Source organism: Solanum verrucosum, unplaced genomic scaffold, assembly GCF_900185275.1.
Source record: "Solanum verrucosum unplaced genomic scaffold, falcon-dt-bn FXZP01000298.1, whole genome shotgun sequence".
NCBI lineage: Eukaryota > Viridiplantae > Streptophyta > Magnoliopsida > Solanales > Solanaceae > Solanum > Solanum verrucosum.
Genome location: NW_026020113.1, coordinates 351,198 through 368,113, shown reverse-complemented (window position 1 = coordinate 368,113; position 16,916 = coordinate 351,198). Strand labels below are relative to the sequence as shown.

General features: G+C 33.2%; 1 protein-coding gene and 1 long non-coding RNA gene across 2 annotated transcripts; one reads left to right on the top strand and one right to left on the bottom strand.

The window, feature by feature from the left end:
- Positions 1-6,354: 6,354 nt before the first annotated feature.
- LOC125825661 (uncharacterized) lies at positions 6,355-6,788 on the bottom strand. The gene is made up of 2 exons (XR_007442877.1): positions 6,612-6,788; positions 6,355-6,389 (listed from the first exon to the last, which is right to left on the bottom strand). It is a non-coding gene; the product is annotated as an uncharacterized LOC125825661 (long non-coding RNA).
- A 3,212-nt stretch (positions 6,789-10,000) lies between these two features.
- Positions 10,001-16,660, top strand: LOC125825629 (transcription factor GTE1-like). Its single transcript, XM_049504956.1, has 9 exons — positions 10,001-10,109; positions 11,782-11,898; positions 13,132-13,341; positions 14,025-14,102; positions 14,206-14,430; positions 14,636-14,734; positions 14,872-14,930; positions 16,044-16,194; positions 16,286-16,660. The coding sequence occupies exons 2-9, from the start codon at positions 11,782-11,784 to the stop codon at positions 16,484-16,486; spliced, it is 1,140 nt and encodes a 379-aa protein (XP_049360913.1). The 5' UTR covers positions 10,001-10,109; the 3' UTR covers positions 16,487-16,660.
- Positions 16,661-16,916: the final 256 nt, after the last annotated feature.

Genomic DNA, 16,916 nt, shown 5'->3' with positions numbered 1-16,916 from the left:
AGTAAACAAAATCATGATGATTATGAAGAGTACTTAATTAGACTAATAAGATTTAAATATTAAAAACTCAAATCAATAAATGGCCAAAGCTCCCAAAACAGCTCTATATTTTATTGTTGCTTAATCAAAACTAAGGTGCTACTAGTTATCTTTAATTAAACCAATGCGATTTAATGTTGAGTTGGAAAAGCACATATTCAAGGTAGATTTTGTATTTTTTCCAATTCTATGTACTCATGTATAAATTTTTTGGATAATCAGATCATTTATTAAGTATAATTACATATATATCTTGACAAATATTACCCTATTGGTAAGTTGGTAAAAATATTAACTGATAAATAAATTTATATTGTTAATTCATATACCTCCGATCAGTAGTATTAACTATTCAATTCTAAAGTAAAACAATTTATTCTTAACTAGAGGTTTCGAGTTTGAGCTTTAGAAAATAAAATTCTTTTTATTGAGAGCGTCGACCTGATAAATAAACCATGCAATAAGTAAATCTTAATTTAATCGACTCCAATACACATATCGAACGACAAATTAAAAAAAAACATAGAACAATCCCCTTACTTGTAAATGTTCCGTTGTTGGCTAAGCAACCCAAGTTAGGTGCATTTCCAATTTCCCACAAATGTGTCACATGACAACTCATTTAATTGTCATTAAACTACGTGATGCAGCGAATGAGATTGCTTCTCTTTTAATCAGAGGTCTTGAATTTGAGTGTTGAATGTAGAAAATATTTTTGATAGGGAGCGCTACCCCATAATGGGCCCTATGAGGCGTGAATGTGAATTGGTCGAACTCTAATATGAATATCGGACACAATATAAGAAACCAAAAAGAGACAACTAATTTAATTTTCCCTTTAACTATAAATAAATATTAATTTTAAAGTATTCAACCACCCTTGGAAAAAGGGGGGAAAAAAGAGGAGACCTTAAAAATCAAGTCAAAATTATTAATTTATTCTTAATTAATTTTTTATTTTCTTGAATGTTACATGACGAAATATAAGTGTCATTGTGCTAAAAAAATGTGAATCAAAAAAGAAAAAATTGATGGTGGCTTGAAGCAAAGCAAAGTTGGTACAGAGCACTGTTAGGGAATTTAATTAATTTAATTAACATATAATTAAATAATTAATTACTTTATAAAAATAATTAGTTTTAAACCCCACCATTGTATCTATTACGTCATCTCTTTTTTGTCCTTAATACTAAAACGGTAATGGTGTTTTGATGGAGAAAAAGCTGTAAATCTTTCTGATTTAAGTGGAGACATCTTTGGCCATAATTGAAATTTATTTAATTAAATTTTTTATTAAAAATTAAATTAATCATGTATTTAACATATTATAAATAAACCAGCTGGCAAATATTATAATATAATTATTTTGGTAGCTTTACTGTTCACAAAATAATATAGCACATAGCATAGAATTTTTTGGACACATTTGCAAGATTTGATTATATATAAGTACTTTTTTGTAAAGATCTAACAATATTCTTCCAATTAAGATGTGATAATTAATTAAAAGGTAATAAACGTGATTAACTAATTATTCCATATATAAATAAATTATATTCATGTTCGACATATATAATCCTAGTTTCATGCCAAATAAGAGACCAATTTTGTCTCCCACAACGGATGTGGGATTTAAACATTTTTCATATGCTCAGTACTGGACATTTAGAGTGTGAATAAAATAAAATGAACTCAAACATCGAGTAAATGAAGAACTAGGAATGGTTAGATTTTGATACTATATACGATAAAAAACTGACCTAAATATTTTATTTTTGGATTAAACATAGTGTTGATGTTCATAGACCAAAGAATGTGATGTCAAACACTACTACATGTTCATGAATCATGATAATGATTTTATGTTGTACACTTAGCCTTTGTCACTCACCAAAGGGCAATATTTTTTAGTTATATATCGACCTTGGCTAAACAAATTATACTAATATTTCATATGTATATATTTTATTAATTTATTTTGGGATCTTGCACTTCTGAGATATAAGATATAGTAGTAATTCGAACACTAAATAAATTATTAATCTACACTTTTAAAGTAAATTATTAATTAATTCGAGTGATCCATAAGTAGTGGGCACAAAACCTTAGGGTTATTGAGCCATAGAAAGATATATTCATAAGCAAAACAAAGTATTATTATCTTGGTTTGCACTAAGTTTGATCATCACAATTATTGGTTGAACAAAAAATCCAATTGACAACTACGTTGATATTTAGGTAAAGAATATATATGGGGTTTGGATCGAGATTACTGAATTCTGCATAACTAAGATTGTAAATATGTTGATATTTAGGTAAAAAATGAATATATATATATGGGGTTTGGATCGAGACTACTGAATTCTGCATAACTCATATTGTAAATGTTACATTCATCCCCGAGTGAAAATACCTTGCGTTTTCTATGGAAAAAAAGGTGTTAAGTGTATTAATCTAAACTTGTGTATTCAAACAACTAATTTATTTTAAATTGGGGATTAGAGAGGGATTATAAGGTGGAGAATCGAAGTCTCACCAACAAGATGAAAGATCAGATAGTTATTAATGAACTGAACTACTAAGATTTTTCAGAAACAACTATATGCGTTGCTCGGGCTCTTACGAAGATGGATGAATGTGTGTCGGATCATCCAAAATAATGTATTTTTGGAGAGTCCTAAAAAGTAACATAGTTAGAAACCTTTAGGGTGTGTTTGGTATGAAGGAAAATGTTTTCCATGGAAAATGTTTTCCTAGAAAATGTTTTCCAGGAAAACAAGTTGATTTTTGACTTATTTTCTCATGTTTGGTTGGTGAGTAGAAAATATTTTCCGGAAAAGATTTTTAGTGTTTGATTTATGAATAAAAAATATTTTTGAGAAATATCTTTTATTTTTACTAGAGTAGAAAATAATTTTTGAAATTGAAAATAGTTTTTAAAAACAAACTTAAATTTTTTTGGGGGAGTGGGGGTGCAGGGGGGGGGGTTGAGGGTAGGGGTGAAAAATTGAAATTTTGAAGTTGAAAATATTTTTGAAAAACAAACTTAAATTTTTTTTTTGGGGGTGGGGGGTGGGTGGTTGGGGGTCGAGGGTAGGGGTGAAAAAATGAAATTTTGAAATTGAAAATATTTTTTAAAAACAAACTTGAAATTTTTTTTTTTTTTTTGGGGAGGGGGGGTGGGGGGCTGGTAGGGGGTGGGAACTTAAATTTTTTGTGGGGGAGGGGGGGGGGCTGGTGGGAGTGGGTGGGTGGGGGGCTGGGTAGGAGGTGGGTGGGGGGGTCAAGGGTAGGATGAAAAAATGAAATTTTGAAGTTGAGAATATTTTTCAAAAACAAACTTAATTTTTTTTTTGGGGGGGAGGGGGGTTAGGGGTGGGTGGGTGGGGGGCTGGGTAGGAGGTGGGTGGGGGGTCGAGGATAGGATGAAAAAATGAAATTTTGAATTTGTAAATATTTTTTAAAAACAAACTCAATTTTTTTTTGGGGGTGTGGGGTGACCGGAGAGGGGGTGGGTGATCGAGGATCGGTATGAAAAAATAAAAATTTGAAGTTGAAAATATTTTTTAAAAACAAACTTAAATTTTTTTCTTTTCGAAGGGGGTTGGGGGCTGATAGGGGGTTGATGGGGGGGGGGGGCGAGGGTAGTGGGTGGGGGGTAAAAAAATAAAAAATTGAAATTAGAAATATCTTTTTAAAATAATTTTTAATATTTTTTTGGGAGGGGGTGAGGGTGGGGTAAAAAAATTGAATTTAAAAACAAGCTTTAAATTATTTATTTTTTTTGTGGGGGGGGGGGGGTTGGTTGGGGATGGTTTGAGGAATAAATTGATTTTTCAACAAAAAAATAATTGTAATTTGAAGTTGGAAGAGAGTTTTGGAAAATGTTTTCCTTAAGTTTTGAAGGGAAGTCATTTTCCTTAAATTTGAGGAAAATGAGTTGATTTGGAAAACATTTTCCAAAACATTTAGCCTAACCAAACATGAGAAAATTGAAAAATGTTTTCCTTCATACCAAACACACCCTTAATCTTCTTATTGATTTTTCGAAATTTCTAAAAATTAATGAACTGCTTATTGGTTGGAAAGAGATATATCATGAGCACTTATGTATCTCCTTCTTATATATTATTATATCCACTAATATACTGTTTCAATTTCTCCCTTAGCTCAGGAGCACCAAACCCTAATTTCATTTGCCACACCCACCCACCCTCCACCTCTAAAGATTCTCAATAATTCTTCAATTCCTTTCCACTTGTACAAATTGTTCTTGATTCAATGGACTTCATTAGGTTAATTTGTTGAAGATGAAAGACGGATTCAGAATTTGAAGTTTACATGTTCTGAATCTGAAGTATAAGTGCAGTGGTGGAGGCATGATTTGAAGTTTACGTGTTCTGAATTTGAAGTATAAGTGCAGTGGTGGTCTGGTGGAGGCAAGATTTGAAGTTAATTTAGGGTTTTGAATTTAAAGTTTAGGGGGTCAGGATTTGAAGTTAATTTATGAGTTGTGAATATAAAATTTAAGGATAGAGGCAAAATTAGAATTTGAAGTAAATTTATTGGCAAAGGTGGAGTTAAAATTTCAAATTTATACGGTCGGGATTCTAATCCTTTTTAAGTTAGTTGGTTCTAAATTACTAATTTATATGCGCTCATGGAATTTCTTAAGAAATATATAGAATGTGGATCAAATTCACTGACTTTGGCCGAACATATAATCAAAATCACTATTTATGAGTTTCTAAAGTTTATTATATATACAATATACTCGATAAATATACAGAATTCCTCCTCCTCCATCATCTTCATGTATCGATAAAAAATGAACTTAACTTAAACACAATATAGAGGATCCTCTTGATAGTACTAGTCCGTATAATATTATCTACTTTACACATCATGTTGCACAAATTTAAAATTCAAAATGCAATAGTATAATTTAAGGCGTGCTGATTAATTTATAACTAATATATTCAACATATCTTTTATATTTTATCGATACGAAATTTGTTTAGAGTGTACAATTATCAGGACATTAAGTGGGGAACATTGAAATTGGATTAGGGTGTTTATAAGGCTAATAAGGAAAAGCTAAAAAAGGCATTTTGAGTATTTATGTTTTAGTGGTTGCTTTATTGAGACCTTCGATAGAGACATTGGACATTAGACATTACCACAAAGCCAAAACATTGATGAAAATTAAAATAGTGAGACCACTTCAATTATATTATAAGTAAGTATAATATAGTCAATTAAATATATCCACACATTGCTTTTTGGTGGGTGGTTCTATTTATTTAAAAATATAATATGTTTTTTAAAAGACTCAATGATTTGAGAAAACATTTTTACGATTTTTTCAGATCCCTTTTATGGGACTATGTATACTAAATATATTGTCGTTGTTGTTATTCTTATGATTTTGAAATATGTTTTTGTACTATGTCATGTAGTATATGTGGATCCTTAAATCATATTATATATTTGTATTAGTAGCATTTTTTGTTCATTAGTTTTGGGTAAATTCATACTACTATTATTATATATATGGGTTTGCTTGCATTGTTACTTAGTAATTTGACGATAATATAGTTCTATAAATAATCAATTACAACATCGTTTCGACATGAAGGAGTATCAAAAGCACACGTTTAATTATTTAGCTGAAAATTAAATATGTTGAGCCGTATATCAAAATAGAATTTATCTACTATTGTCCCCATATAATATTTTATGACATAATATTATAATTTAATTAATCAAATAAAGTATAAATCAAGATTTAAGAAAAATACTCAAAATAGGGACCCACCCTTTGAATCTTTGACCAATGGTTTGGAGTATATATGGACTTAATGAATCATACGCCACATACTATCTTAATAATGAACCATTCTCCAATTACAGAAATAGAAACCACTAAAGAATTTTTTTGTTATTTAAAATAATAATAAAAAAGGACACATAGTGTAAACACTAATATTGCTGAAGTGATACAATTAGGTAAAGCATATATATAGAAAAAATTATTGTCTGGTCCCAACTGATATATAATAAAGTTGCAAGAGGTCAACCAAATTTAATTTCAATATTTTTCATTCAAAATCATATTATAACAACATACTCATTAATCAGTATAATTTGATCTTACGAGTGAACTAAGAAAAATAAATGATATGTAGACCTTGAAAGTGCAAGTCACATTAATCAGTATAATCTTACAAGTGAAATGTAGTAGACCCTCGACTTCAAAATCATATTAGTAGTTGTAACAAAAAAGGTGGAGGTTTATTTGGAGCAATCCATCAAGCTTTACTGGACTTGGTAGACACCGACCCGTTATCCTTCCACTGCACAGAGATCTAATCTCACGAGTGAAATCTAAGAAGGATAAAGGATATGTAGACCTTGAAAGTGCAAGTCACATTAATCAGTATAATCTTACAAGTGAAATGTAGTAGACCCTCGACTTCAAAATCATATTAGTAGTTGTAACAAAAAAGGTGGAGTTTATTTGGAGCAATCCATCAAGCTTTATTGGACTTGGTAGACACCGACCCGTTAACCTTCCACTGCACAGAGCGGGAGCTGTTCATTGCTCTGTGAAGCCAGCCTCATGCGATCCGCCCCACTTTAGGAATCAAGAAGCCCATACTTTCATTTGGGCCTCATGATCCAACTCTGTGCTTGGATAGGGCAAGCCAGGAATAAGCCCACCAAGCCCAACCATCTGGTAAAGCCCAATATTCTAACACCTTAATGTCCCCACTTGAGTTACAAGCCTACGTTACTAAGCTCGACGTATAACAAAGTGTCATAGATTATTATAGATGCATTAAATTCATTAACAAATGGCGATGTGGGAAAAATTGTTAATTCCATGAGAGGCAATAGAGAGAATAATATATAGTTTAATGTTGCACCATTTCTTACTTTTATTTCACCTTGTACAACATTCGTGATGTTTAGTATGATTGCTTCTTTGCTGTATTTTTCTTTCCTACTTAATTTTGTTATGTTATCCTTGAGTTGAGGATTTTTCGAAAGAGTCTTTTTGCCCTCACAAAATAAAGGCAAGGTCGCACACATTACTATTACCAGACTTCACTTGTGAAATTACATTGAATGTGTTGTTGTTGTATTTTATTTTGTACGTCAATGATATGAGTTGAGTTTAATGAAGTGATGAGAATTCATATAGCCGATCCCAACTTGTTTAAGACTGACGCATTGAAGGACCGAATTCCATTAATATTTTTCCCATTTCATTCGTGTTATGAATTATTTCTTGCTTCATTGTAAAAAGAAGAAAAAATATTTGTTTTTGCGATTTTGAGACATAAGATCTTATAACATATAATATTAACTTCTTTCAAATGACAATTCTTTTGTTGTACTTCATGATTTACATCCCAACAAGCTATGTGGTTTGGATGAATCAATTTCTTCATTCTTAATCAAAGATCTCAAGTTTGAGTTACGAGTATGAAAAAAAAATCCGAATTGATCAGGGCTTCTATAAGAGTCTTCGCACTCAATATCTACTATATACATGCATAAAAAAAGATTAAAATCTTATACTTGTAGTATAATTTTTCATCGAACGAGATTTAAATAAAGGCAAAAAAAAGTGGTTGTTTATTTGGAGCAGCCCATCAGGCGTTACTGGACTTGACGAACACCGACCCGTTATCCTTCCACTGCACAGAGCGGGAGCTGTTCACTGCTCTGTGAAGCCAGTCTCATGCGGTCCGCCCCACTTTAGGAATCAAGAAGCCCATATTTTCATTTGGGCCTCGTGACCCAACTCTATGCTTGGACAGGGCAGGCCAGATATAAGCCCATCAAGCCCAACCTTTCTGGTAAAGCCCAATATTCAACCACCTTAATGCCCCCACTTGGGTTACAAGCTCATGTTACTAAGCTCGGCAAGCAGTTAAGTGTTGTACATTGTTATAAAGGAATCAAATTCATTGTCAAATATCGATGTGGGAGAATAGTTTTTTATTCCATGCAACTAAGAATCTCTATTGTGTGGGATGGTAGTGAAAAACTTAGAAAAGATAAATAAATATTTTTTCGGTTTATCTCTATCTCTCGTTGAATTTATTACTGGTCAATCTCTCACACTTTTTCATTAAGACATTTACGTATTTTTTCTTCACATATTCTAACCATTTGTAATTGAAAGGGTTCAAAAACTTCACTTCATCGCTCAATCCCTTGCTTCTTTCCTTCTCTTTTTTTCTCTTGGTTTCTTTATGTCAATGTGATTTAATCTCTCTTCTCTCGTCTTGTCTATCACATAGATTACTCATACCTTGTCTCAAATATTTTCATTCCTTATCTTATTTCTTCTAGTATGTCCACACATTCGCATCAACATCCTACTTTTCACAACTCTCATATTTTGAATATAAGAGTTTTTAATTGGTCAATACTCTATCCAATACAACATAATCGATTTTCATCTTCACTCTATAAATCTTGCATTTGAGTTTTGATAATATTTTCTTATCAAATTTATTTTATAAATTAAATGATTTTTTTATTTTAAAATTATTTTGATGGTAGTTTAAATCCTTTTACTATAAATCCTTGAAGAAAAAAGAAACATAGTCCAAAACCAAGGCATACTCAAAAATTAGCTGACAACAGTCCAGTCCAGTCCAGTCCACCAGTCACCAATCTCCTTCATCGCCGGCACAACCCGTTGCTTTTCTCCGATTTACTCCGGCGACCGGCATACAAATATATAATAATAAAGATTTCATCTTTGTTTTAACAAAACCCTAGTCCTTTTTTCTTTCTTCGATAATTTATGTTAATGATTAAAGTAATTTTTTTTTATGTATATAGTAGATATCGAACCTCCTTCGACTAGTTTGTATCTTCAGATTTTGAATCCTCTTAGTCAAAATCCTGGCTCTGCCACTTCTCATAAGTCATAAGGTAGGGATAAGGTTGTGTACACATCACTCTCACAAGACCGACCTTGTGAAATTACACTGAATATATTGTTGTTGTATTTCACTTTGTACATCAATGATATAAGTTGTTTAAATGAAAAAGTGAGTATTCATATAGCCAATCGGTTACGTATTAGTCAAACACCCTTCATCCAAAAGTTATACTATATATATAGTAAATCATACGAAATATATAGGTAAAAAATTATTGTTCATACATCCATGTTAAATCAATCCCAATTTGTTTAAGATTGAGAGTGTTGCTTATTAAAAAACTATGGAACTATTTTACTAAATCACATTAAAGGACCGAATTTTCCATATTTCGTGTTATGAATTATTTCGTGCTTCATTAAGTAGAAGAAGAAAAATTATATATTTGTTTTGTGACATCTATAACAAATAATATTAACTAGTATTTAACTTTTTTCAAATGACAATTCTTTTGTTGTAATTCAGGATTTACATTATTAGTGTTCTCAGTTCGATTAATAAGTATTTCATATATTTTTCACATTTTTTATTGAGGTATTTGTGCATTTCCTCGGTCTTCATATGCCTGAATGGTGACATTTGTAATTGAATGCGTGTTTCAAATCTCACTTCATTGTTTAGTCCCTTGCTCTTTTCCTCCTCTTTTTCCTTTTCGATTCTTTTTGTCAATATAATTTAATCTTTTTTCCCTTCATTACTTGTTTTCTAGTACGTCCACACATCCATCTCAACATCCTACTTTTCACAACTCTCATCATCCGAACATAAAATAAGAGTTTTTAACTGGTCAATACTTTGTCCAATACAACATAATCGATTTCATGATCGCTCTATTAATCTTACATTTAAGTTTTGATACTTATCAAATTTATTTATTTTATTAATGTGATTTTCTATTTTCAAAATTATTTTGATCGTAGTTTAAATCCTTTTACCATAAATCCTTGAAGAAAAAAAAAAAACATAGTCCAAAACCCAAGGCATACTCAAAAATTAGCTGACAACAGTCCAGTCCAGTCCACCGGTCACCAATCTCCTTCATCGGCGGCACAACCCTTTGCTTTTCTCCGATCTACTCCGGCGACCGGCGAAGTTCGAGCTGTAAGTTCAATACATATATATAATAATAAAGATTTCATCTTTGTTTTAACAAAACCCTAGTCCTTTTTTCATTCTTCGATAATTTTTAATTGTAGAACTATCAAATTGTGAAAGTTTTTTTTTTTTTTTTGTAATGCTTTGGTGTGTGGTTGGGTGGGTTAAATCAGCTCTTAAAACTGTATAATTCAACAACAACAATATAACCAAGTGTAGTCCCACAAGCGGGGGTCTGGAGAGGGTAGGATGTATGGAGATGTATCGTCTACCTTTGTAGGTTAGAGACTATAGAGTTTGTTTCTGATAGATGCTCGACTCGAAAGAAGACTGTCTAACTCAGTATTTCGAAAAAAACTGAAAAGCTCAAAAAAAGAGGCAATGTGCAGCACAACGAACTATTGTTTGAAGCAAAGTGCACAATTTGAAATGCAAAATTATCTTATACTTCAGATTGAGTACCTATTTTAACATATTCACTGATCAATTGCAAAATTGATATCCAGTTGTTGATTGATTATCGATAAAAAAGTTATTTGCTGCCATAATTTGGTAACTTTGGTTATAATGAACTTCAATAGCTAGGGTCATCTTTTTATTTTCCAAGAATCTGCCCGTAAATTGAGATTTGAGAATAGGAACAAACAGACGAATACACGAGAAAAAGAATTGTTGACAGGAAGAGTATAAGAGAGAATTGACGAGAGGTCAATATCGCAAGTATCAACTTGAACACAGAAATACAGAGTCATTTGGAATCTTTTGTATAGATAGACAGGATGTTCTTTTTTGCTGTCTTTTGGATGTAATTGCAGCAACTTCATAGTGCTGATTTTTAACTTCTATAATATTTACCATTTAAAAAAAGAAGAAGGAAAGAAGCAAATTAAGAGAACCCAAGAAACATGAGGTGAAGGAAATTCAATGCAACTCATAGAAGTGTAAGACAAGGAAGAGAACATTGAAACGTAGCTTAAGAGGACTTGTCTTAGTACAGCTAGCATAAAGAAATGTATTTTTTTTAATGACAAGGGAAACCCGCAGCCGCTACCCTTTGGGTGCGCACAGGGTAAAACCCCCACTCCTATGCAATAACTCGCAAACCACATAGGAGAGGTAACCTGCACTAGGCAAGCCCGGTGCGATGAGCTCGACCCAGAAGGCAAACCCCTTGCTTTCACTGGCAAGGGGTTTCGAACTTGAGACCTCCACCATGGAAGTCCCAAGCCCAAACTACTAGGCCACCCCGAAGGGTGCATAAAGAAATGTATTTGATGGGAAGAGTATGCATTTCATTTACTTTCCGTTCGATATTGGCGGCAGAATCGTGCAATGTACTACTCTCTTTTGAGGATAATAAATGGTCGCTTTTCTTACATTTTTATCATAGAGAAGATAAAAATAAAATTAGACCATTAAATGTGAATGTGTAAATTTCAAGTCATGTAGGATCCTTATGAACATCCACTATTATGTGAATATTTTGCAAATTCGGTGAGGCTTTAGCTTATTTAATGTGCAGGTTCTGAAGTAGTGAAAATGTTATTGCGATTAAGGTTCATCTTGTTGACCTTATTAAATTGGTGTAGTTTCTCTAGATTTTGGGTTTAGGGTTTCTTTTTTGTGCTGAAACAAAGTCAATGAATTTCAGCTAAGATAAAGCTTATGTCTTAATCAGATGGAGAATCTAAACGGCTTAGTTCCTGACATCCCTATACAAGAGCAGAAAGACAATGCTGCTGCTTCTGAAAATTTCGGTCGAAGTGTTGATGAAATGGTTGGGAAGGTTGATCAGGTAACTTGGTGCTGAGGAAAATTGTATACTTGGTTGTTGTATGCTAGTTGACATCCAAATGGATAGTAAATCTGTCCAAACATTCTTTGAGATTGTCTTTTACTATTGTACTTTACATTGTTGTTTTTTCATATTATCATATAGTTTGTCCACATGATCTTAACACGCTATTTCTAGCTTATTTCTAGTGTGTTATCTGTGATAAATTATTAATATATATTTAATAAAACAACTGTTATTTCTATGTTTTTTTTAAATTTTGTATATTGTTAGCCTGATCCATATAGCCGAACTTGTTGATGTACAAGTTGTTGTTTTAGATGATACACAATTAACAATTCAGAAAAATGATACACGATTCAAATTGTCCACTTGATAGAAGTGTTCATTCTGATCGACATTATGGTTGCCTGTAGTATGTACAATTTTTTATGTGCAAAAGCTGCATTCTAATAGGAGAAAGTGTAAGGCAAAGAGATTATCCATTGCATCTCTCAAGTTCCTTTTTACTTAAAGAAAATTGAGAAAAAAGAATATCAGAACATTCTTTTGATAGTATGCTCCACACGAGAAGATACACTTAGGTACTCACCAAGATTCTTTGGCAAGAGTGTGCAAAATGAAGATATAGGGGACCATAAGAGTAATCTCTTCAGTTTTTGAAACCTTGTCTTGGGAGTCATATATGGCGAAACAAATAGGGAAAGTATGGTCAATTGGAATGAAGCCAAACCATGTTAGACAGATAAATTAGTGCACAAGGCTTGGGCTCACGGGGGGGTAGGAGTTTGTAAATTTGCTTGATCAGAGACAATCTATTTACCATTGTATGAGCGTGACCCATAGGATTTTTGCTTTTATAGTTTACTTTTTCCTGTTTCTATTTGTTTTTCTTTCAATCTTAGGCAGGAAAAGGTTGCTTGTTAAGCTAAATTTTCTTTCATAAGTGATCACCTCATAGCTTCACTCTTAATGCTCTTTGAAAAATCATTTCTGTTGGAAAGCTTTTGCTCGTAGTTCATAAAAAATATAGCAGATGTTATTTCTCTTGGTATTGTTACTCTCATCAGACTATTTCTGTTTTACCAGCACACAAACTGTATATTACCCAGAATTTGCAATATAAAAGATAGTATCTCTCAGCATCTATGCGCTGATAGCTCATGTATTTCTGTTTTCATGATTACAATTGCTCTTAAATATAATCTGGTCACAAGTTTGTTGCATCAACAGCTTGAGCAGAGATTGAATGAGGTTGAGCATTTCTATTCCAATACTAGTAAAAAACAATCAAACACGCCAAGAGGTGGCTCTATTCTGAAAGACAAAGAGAAACAGATTTCTAGCTTTAGAAGGCGGCAGCAGGATGCATCACGTAGAGAAGCAGCTGGTTCCAGGAGAATGCAAGAACTTATGCGCCAATTTGGTACTATATTACGTCAGGTAATCTCATTGTTTTTTCCGTGCCTCGACACCTTTTTGTCTGTCTAAAGCTAGTGTGCTACTAAAGCGTAACTTCTGTGATCCTTCAAACTTCTAACGATTGTTAGATGAAATCATTTTGTATCCCGAAGCAGTACTGTAAAGAACACGAGAAATTGAGAAAATACTACATAGTGGTACATGCTGAATTTGCAGAATGGAAAGTTTTCTGATATACATTGAAGCTCCTGATAAGTGTTGAAGAGATGTTAATACGGTTAAGCTAGTATTTTTTTTGTCATTGTGATTTCCTGTTACCTGTAAGATTATACAAAGTTTTGAAATGCCTCATGTCAGTTGCTCACTTTTTGGTACCGATGATGTTTTTCTCTTTTTACTTTTTCTACGGAGGTACATATCATTGTACTTGTCCTGCTGTTGATTATGCATTCTCTTCCTGTCTCTCCTTTGCAAGTAAGCTTGCTGATTTACCAATTGAAAGATGTATTTCGTCTGATCTTAGCCTTCATCCTTCTCTGTCTTTGTAACTTTCTTTAGTTTATTTCTTCTTACCATAGGAAATAATGGTAAAAGAAAGAAAGGTAGGGCATCTGAGCATATTATGGTGATGCACCTTGTTTAAGATTGAATGTAGATTTGCTCCAGTTAATTTATTTATACTCATTACTTAGTCTAATTGTCAGATCACTCAGCACAAGTGGGCAGAACCTTTTATGGAACCCGTGGATGTCAAGGGTCTTGGATTGCACGATTACTATGAGGTAAAAGCTTTGAATTTTCTTGTCCGTGTACTTATTGTATCTATGATGTTCTTAGGAATCATATGCTCCTTTTATTTCTGCTAATACATCATGGGATTTCTAGGTTATTGAGAAGCCTATGGACTTCAGTACTATCAAAAACAAGATGGAAGCAAAGGATGGTTCTGGCTATAAGCATGTCCGAGAGATATGTGCAGACGTTAGGCTAATATTTAAGAATGCAATGAAATACAACGAGGAAAGGGATGACGTTCATGTAATGGCGAAAACCTTGTTGGGCAAATTCGAGGAGAAATGGTTGCAGCTTTTGCCCAAAGTTGATGAAGAGGTATGACTCATATCCATGTATTATCTATAGGGTTTTTCTTCAGCATCTCATGTAAATTGCTAAGATAGTTGAATCATTTTCTTCTAGGCTATTGATATATACTAAATGAGATTTTTCATCAAGAATATGCTTGTATGAGTTAGGATATTTATCGGATTTTTAAGTAAATGATTGAGAGATTAATATAGAGAACTACTGCTCGTAGGAAAAACGGCGAAAGGAAGAGGAAGCAGAAGCCCAACAAGATATGCAGCTCGCTCAAGAGGCTGCTCATGCAAAAATGGCTAAAGATTTAACTATTGAGGTAGTTAAGGCTCAGATTCCTTTACACGCAAACATAAAAGTTTAGTCATATTGGCCTAACTGTTTATGGATCTTCCTCGTCACACATTAAATTTATCACCCTGTAGATAATAACTTATACTTACTTTTGAATTCCAGCTTGATGAGGTGGACATGCAACTGGAAGAACTCAGGGAAATGGTGCTTCAGAAATGCAGGTTAGAACTTTAACAAACAACTCTCTTCAGTTAAGTTGTGCATTTATTAATTTTAAAGTAGCTGATTGCTTATAAATATACCTTGTACTCTAGTCCTTCCTTTCATTGAATGGGTTACCAGATATTCTTTTGATTGAATCCAAAATATTACCTAAAATGATCCATGAATTTTCTCTGTTTTGTCTGAAAGATGATGGATGTTTCTATGGTACAACCCTTTTCCTTGTTGAACATTGGGGTGTTTTTAAGAAAATCCCTGTCACATATGGTGCTAGTAATTGGTGAATACCCCATGAACATGATTTTTTGTTGGCAAAAATGGTCAGACAATGGAAGAAATATAATTAATGCCTATACGTTCGCCCAGTTATGAAGGAAGGTGGAAAAGAAATGTTTTTTAGGAGTCTTGTGCCTGGATAGGGAGGGGAGCAGTTGTAATGCCTGTTAATTGGTTGTAAATTGTAATATATTAAGAACAAACAATTCTAATGGTAAATGAAAAATCTATGCTATGACCTTTTTCCAATAGTAAGGAGATGGACAAGCATTGGCTGGGAAATCACAGTCAATAGTGATTGCCTGCTCATGACACGGTTTTGACAATGAAGCTTTTTTTGTTTTGCCTCCGGGCTCTGGTTGGCTTGCTTATGTGGAGGGTAAAATTAGTATGTTGGACAAACCCGTCATTGTACAAGATGCAGATGCTATAATACTAGACACAGGAGAGAATTTGTCAATTTGCACCATCTGTAATTACACCTGATGCACTGGCTTAGTGAAAGTTTTTATAAGACTTGTTATTACTTGTTAAAAATACTATCTAATAGCAAAAGTAGAAGTCATAATCAGCGAATTTAGAATGTAAGGTGAAACACTAACATAGCAGGCAAACAGGAAATGCTCCAAGTACAATTTGGGCCATAGATATGCTTATGCGATACATTAGTATGTCACACTCATGCTCCTGATTCAACAAGGAGGCAGGGAATGTGGCTAGCCTCTAAAACAACTCGCTTAGATGTGTGTTGCATATGTGATTTATTGATATATTCTGTTTTTATGTGATTCGGTTTACTGCAGTATTTGTCGCTAAGTTTCTAATACATATTTCAGAAAGATTTCAACGGAAGACAGGAAACAACTTGGGAATGCGCTCACAAAGCTGTCTCCTGAAGATCTTAATAAGGCACTATTGATTGTGGCACAGAATGATCCTGCTTTCCAACCAACAGCAACAGAAGTGGAACTTGATATGAATGCTCAGGTCATCGGTCGAGATCATTTCATATATGCAGTATTTCTAGTTCTTAGTCTACTCTTGCTTTACATGACATGAAGTATTGACCTTTATGCAGAGTGAATCCACATTATGGAAGTTGAAATTCTTCGTACAGGACGTGCTACATGCACAGGGAAAGAGCGCAGCAAGCGTCAAAACAAACAACGTCAATACCAGTAATCTCCTTAACAACAACAACAACAACAACAAACGCAGAAGAGAAATTTACGATGTACTCGCCAAATCTTCCCAAAAAAGGGGTAAAAAGCCATCCTGATTTGTCATAATCAACTTCTTCTGATCACTTTTGGAGGTGTAAATGTTTTGAGTCGTTGGGGACACGATAATCGATCTATCTTCAACGTTGTTAATACCTCAGAAAGGACAGAGATAGCCATTGTAGTAAGTAGGTTTTGTATAGGAAATTCCTGATGGATATATCTTTACTTGGAAGCCTTCAATTGCAGAAATACATAGCAGTATTGCATTAACAAGTTCTTGAATGCCTCGTTATAGTATAAAGTCTTATCGACTGTACCAATTTCTGGCCTGCTTGACGAATGTCAGTGATCGAGACAAGTGAAACCACTGGGCTATAACAGCTTGTTCTGTTAAGGGTGTCCAAAATATATTATTTAATTATTTTGTATATCATATTACTTGTATATTCGATATTTTTTTTCCCACAACCTGACCACCTCGGAAAA

What these genes read in the sequence shown, in the direction of transcription:
- LOC125825629 (XM_049504956.1), top strand. Translation starts at nt 11,782, where the DNA reads ATGGAGAATCTAAACGGCTTAGTTCCTGACATCCCTATACAAGAGCAG. An exon ending in CTAAAGATTTAACTATTGAG is followed by an intron (nt 14,735 to 14,871) that starts GTAGTTAAGGCT and finishes TTTGAATTCCAG; the next exon opens with CTTGATGAGGTGGACATGCA. An exon ending in AACTTGATATGAATGCTCAG is followed by an intron (nt 16,195 to 16,285) that starts GTCATCGGTCGA and finishes ACCTTTATGCAG; the next exon opens with AGTGAATCCACATTATGGAA.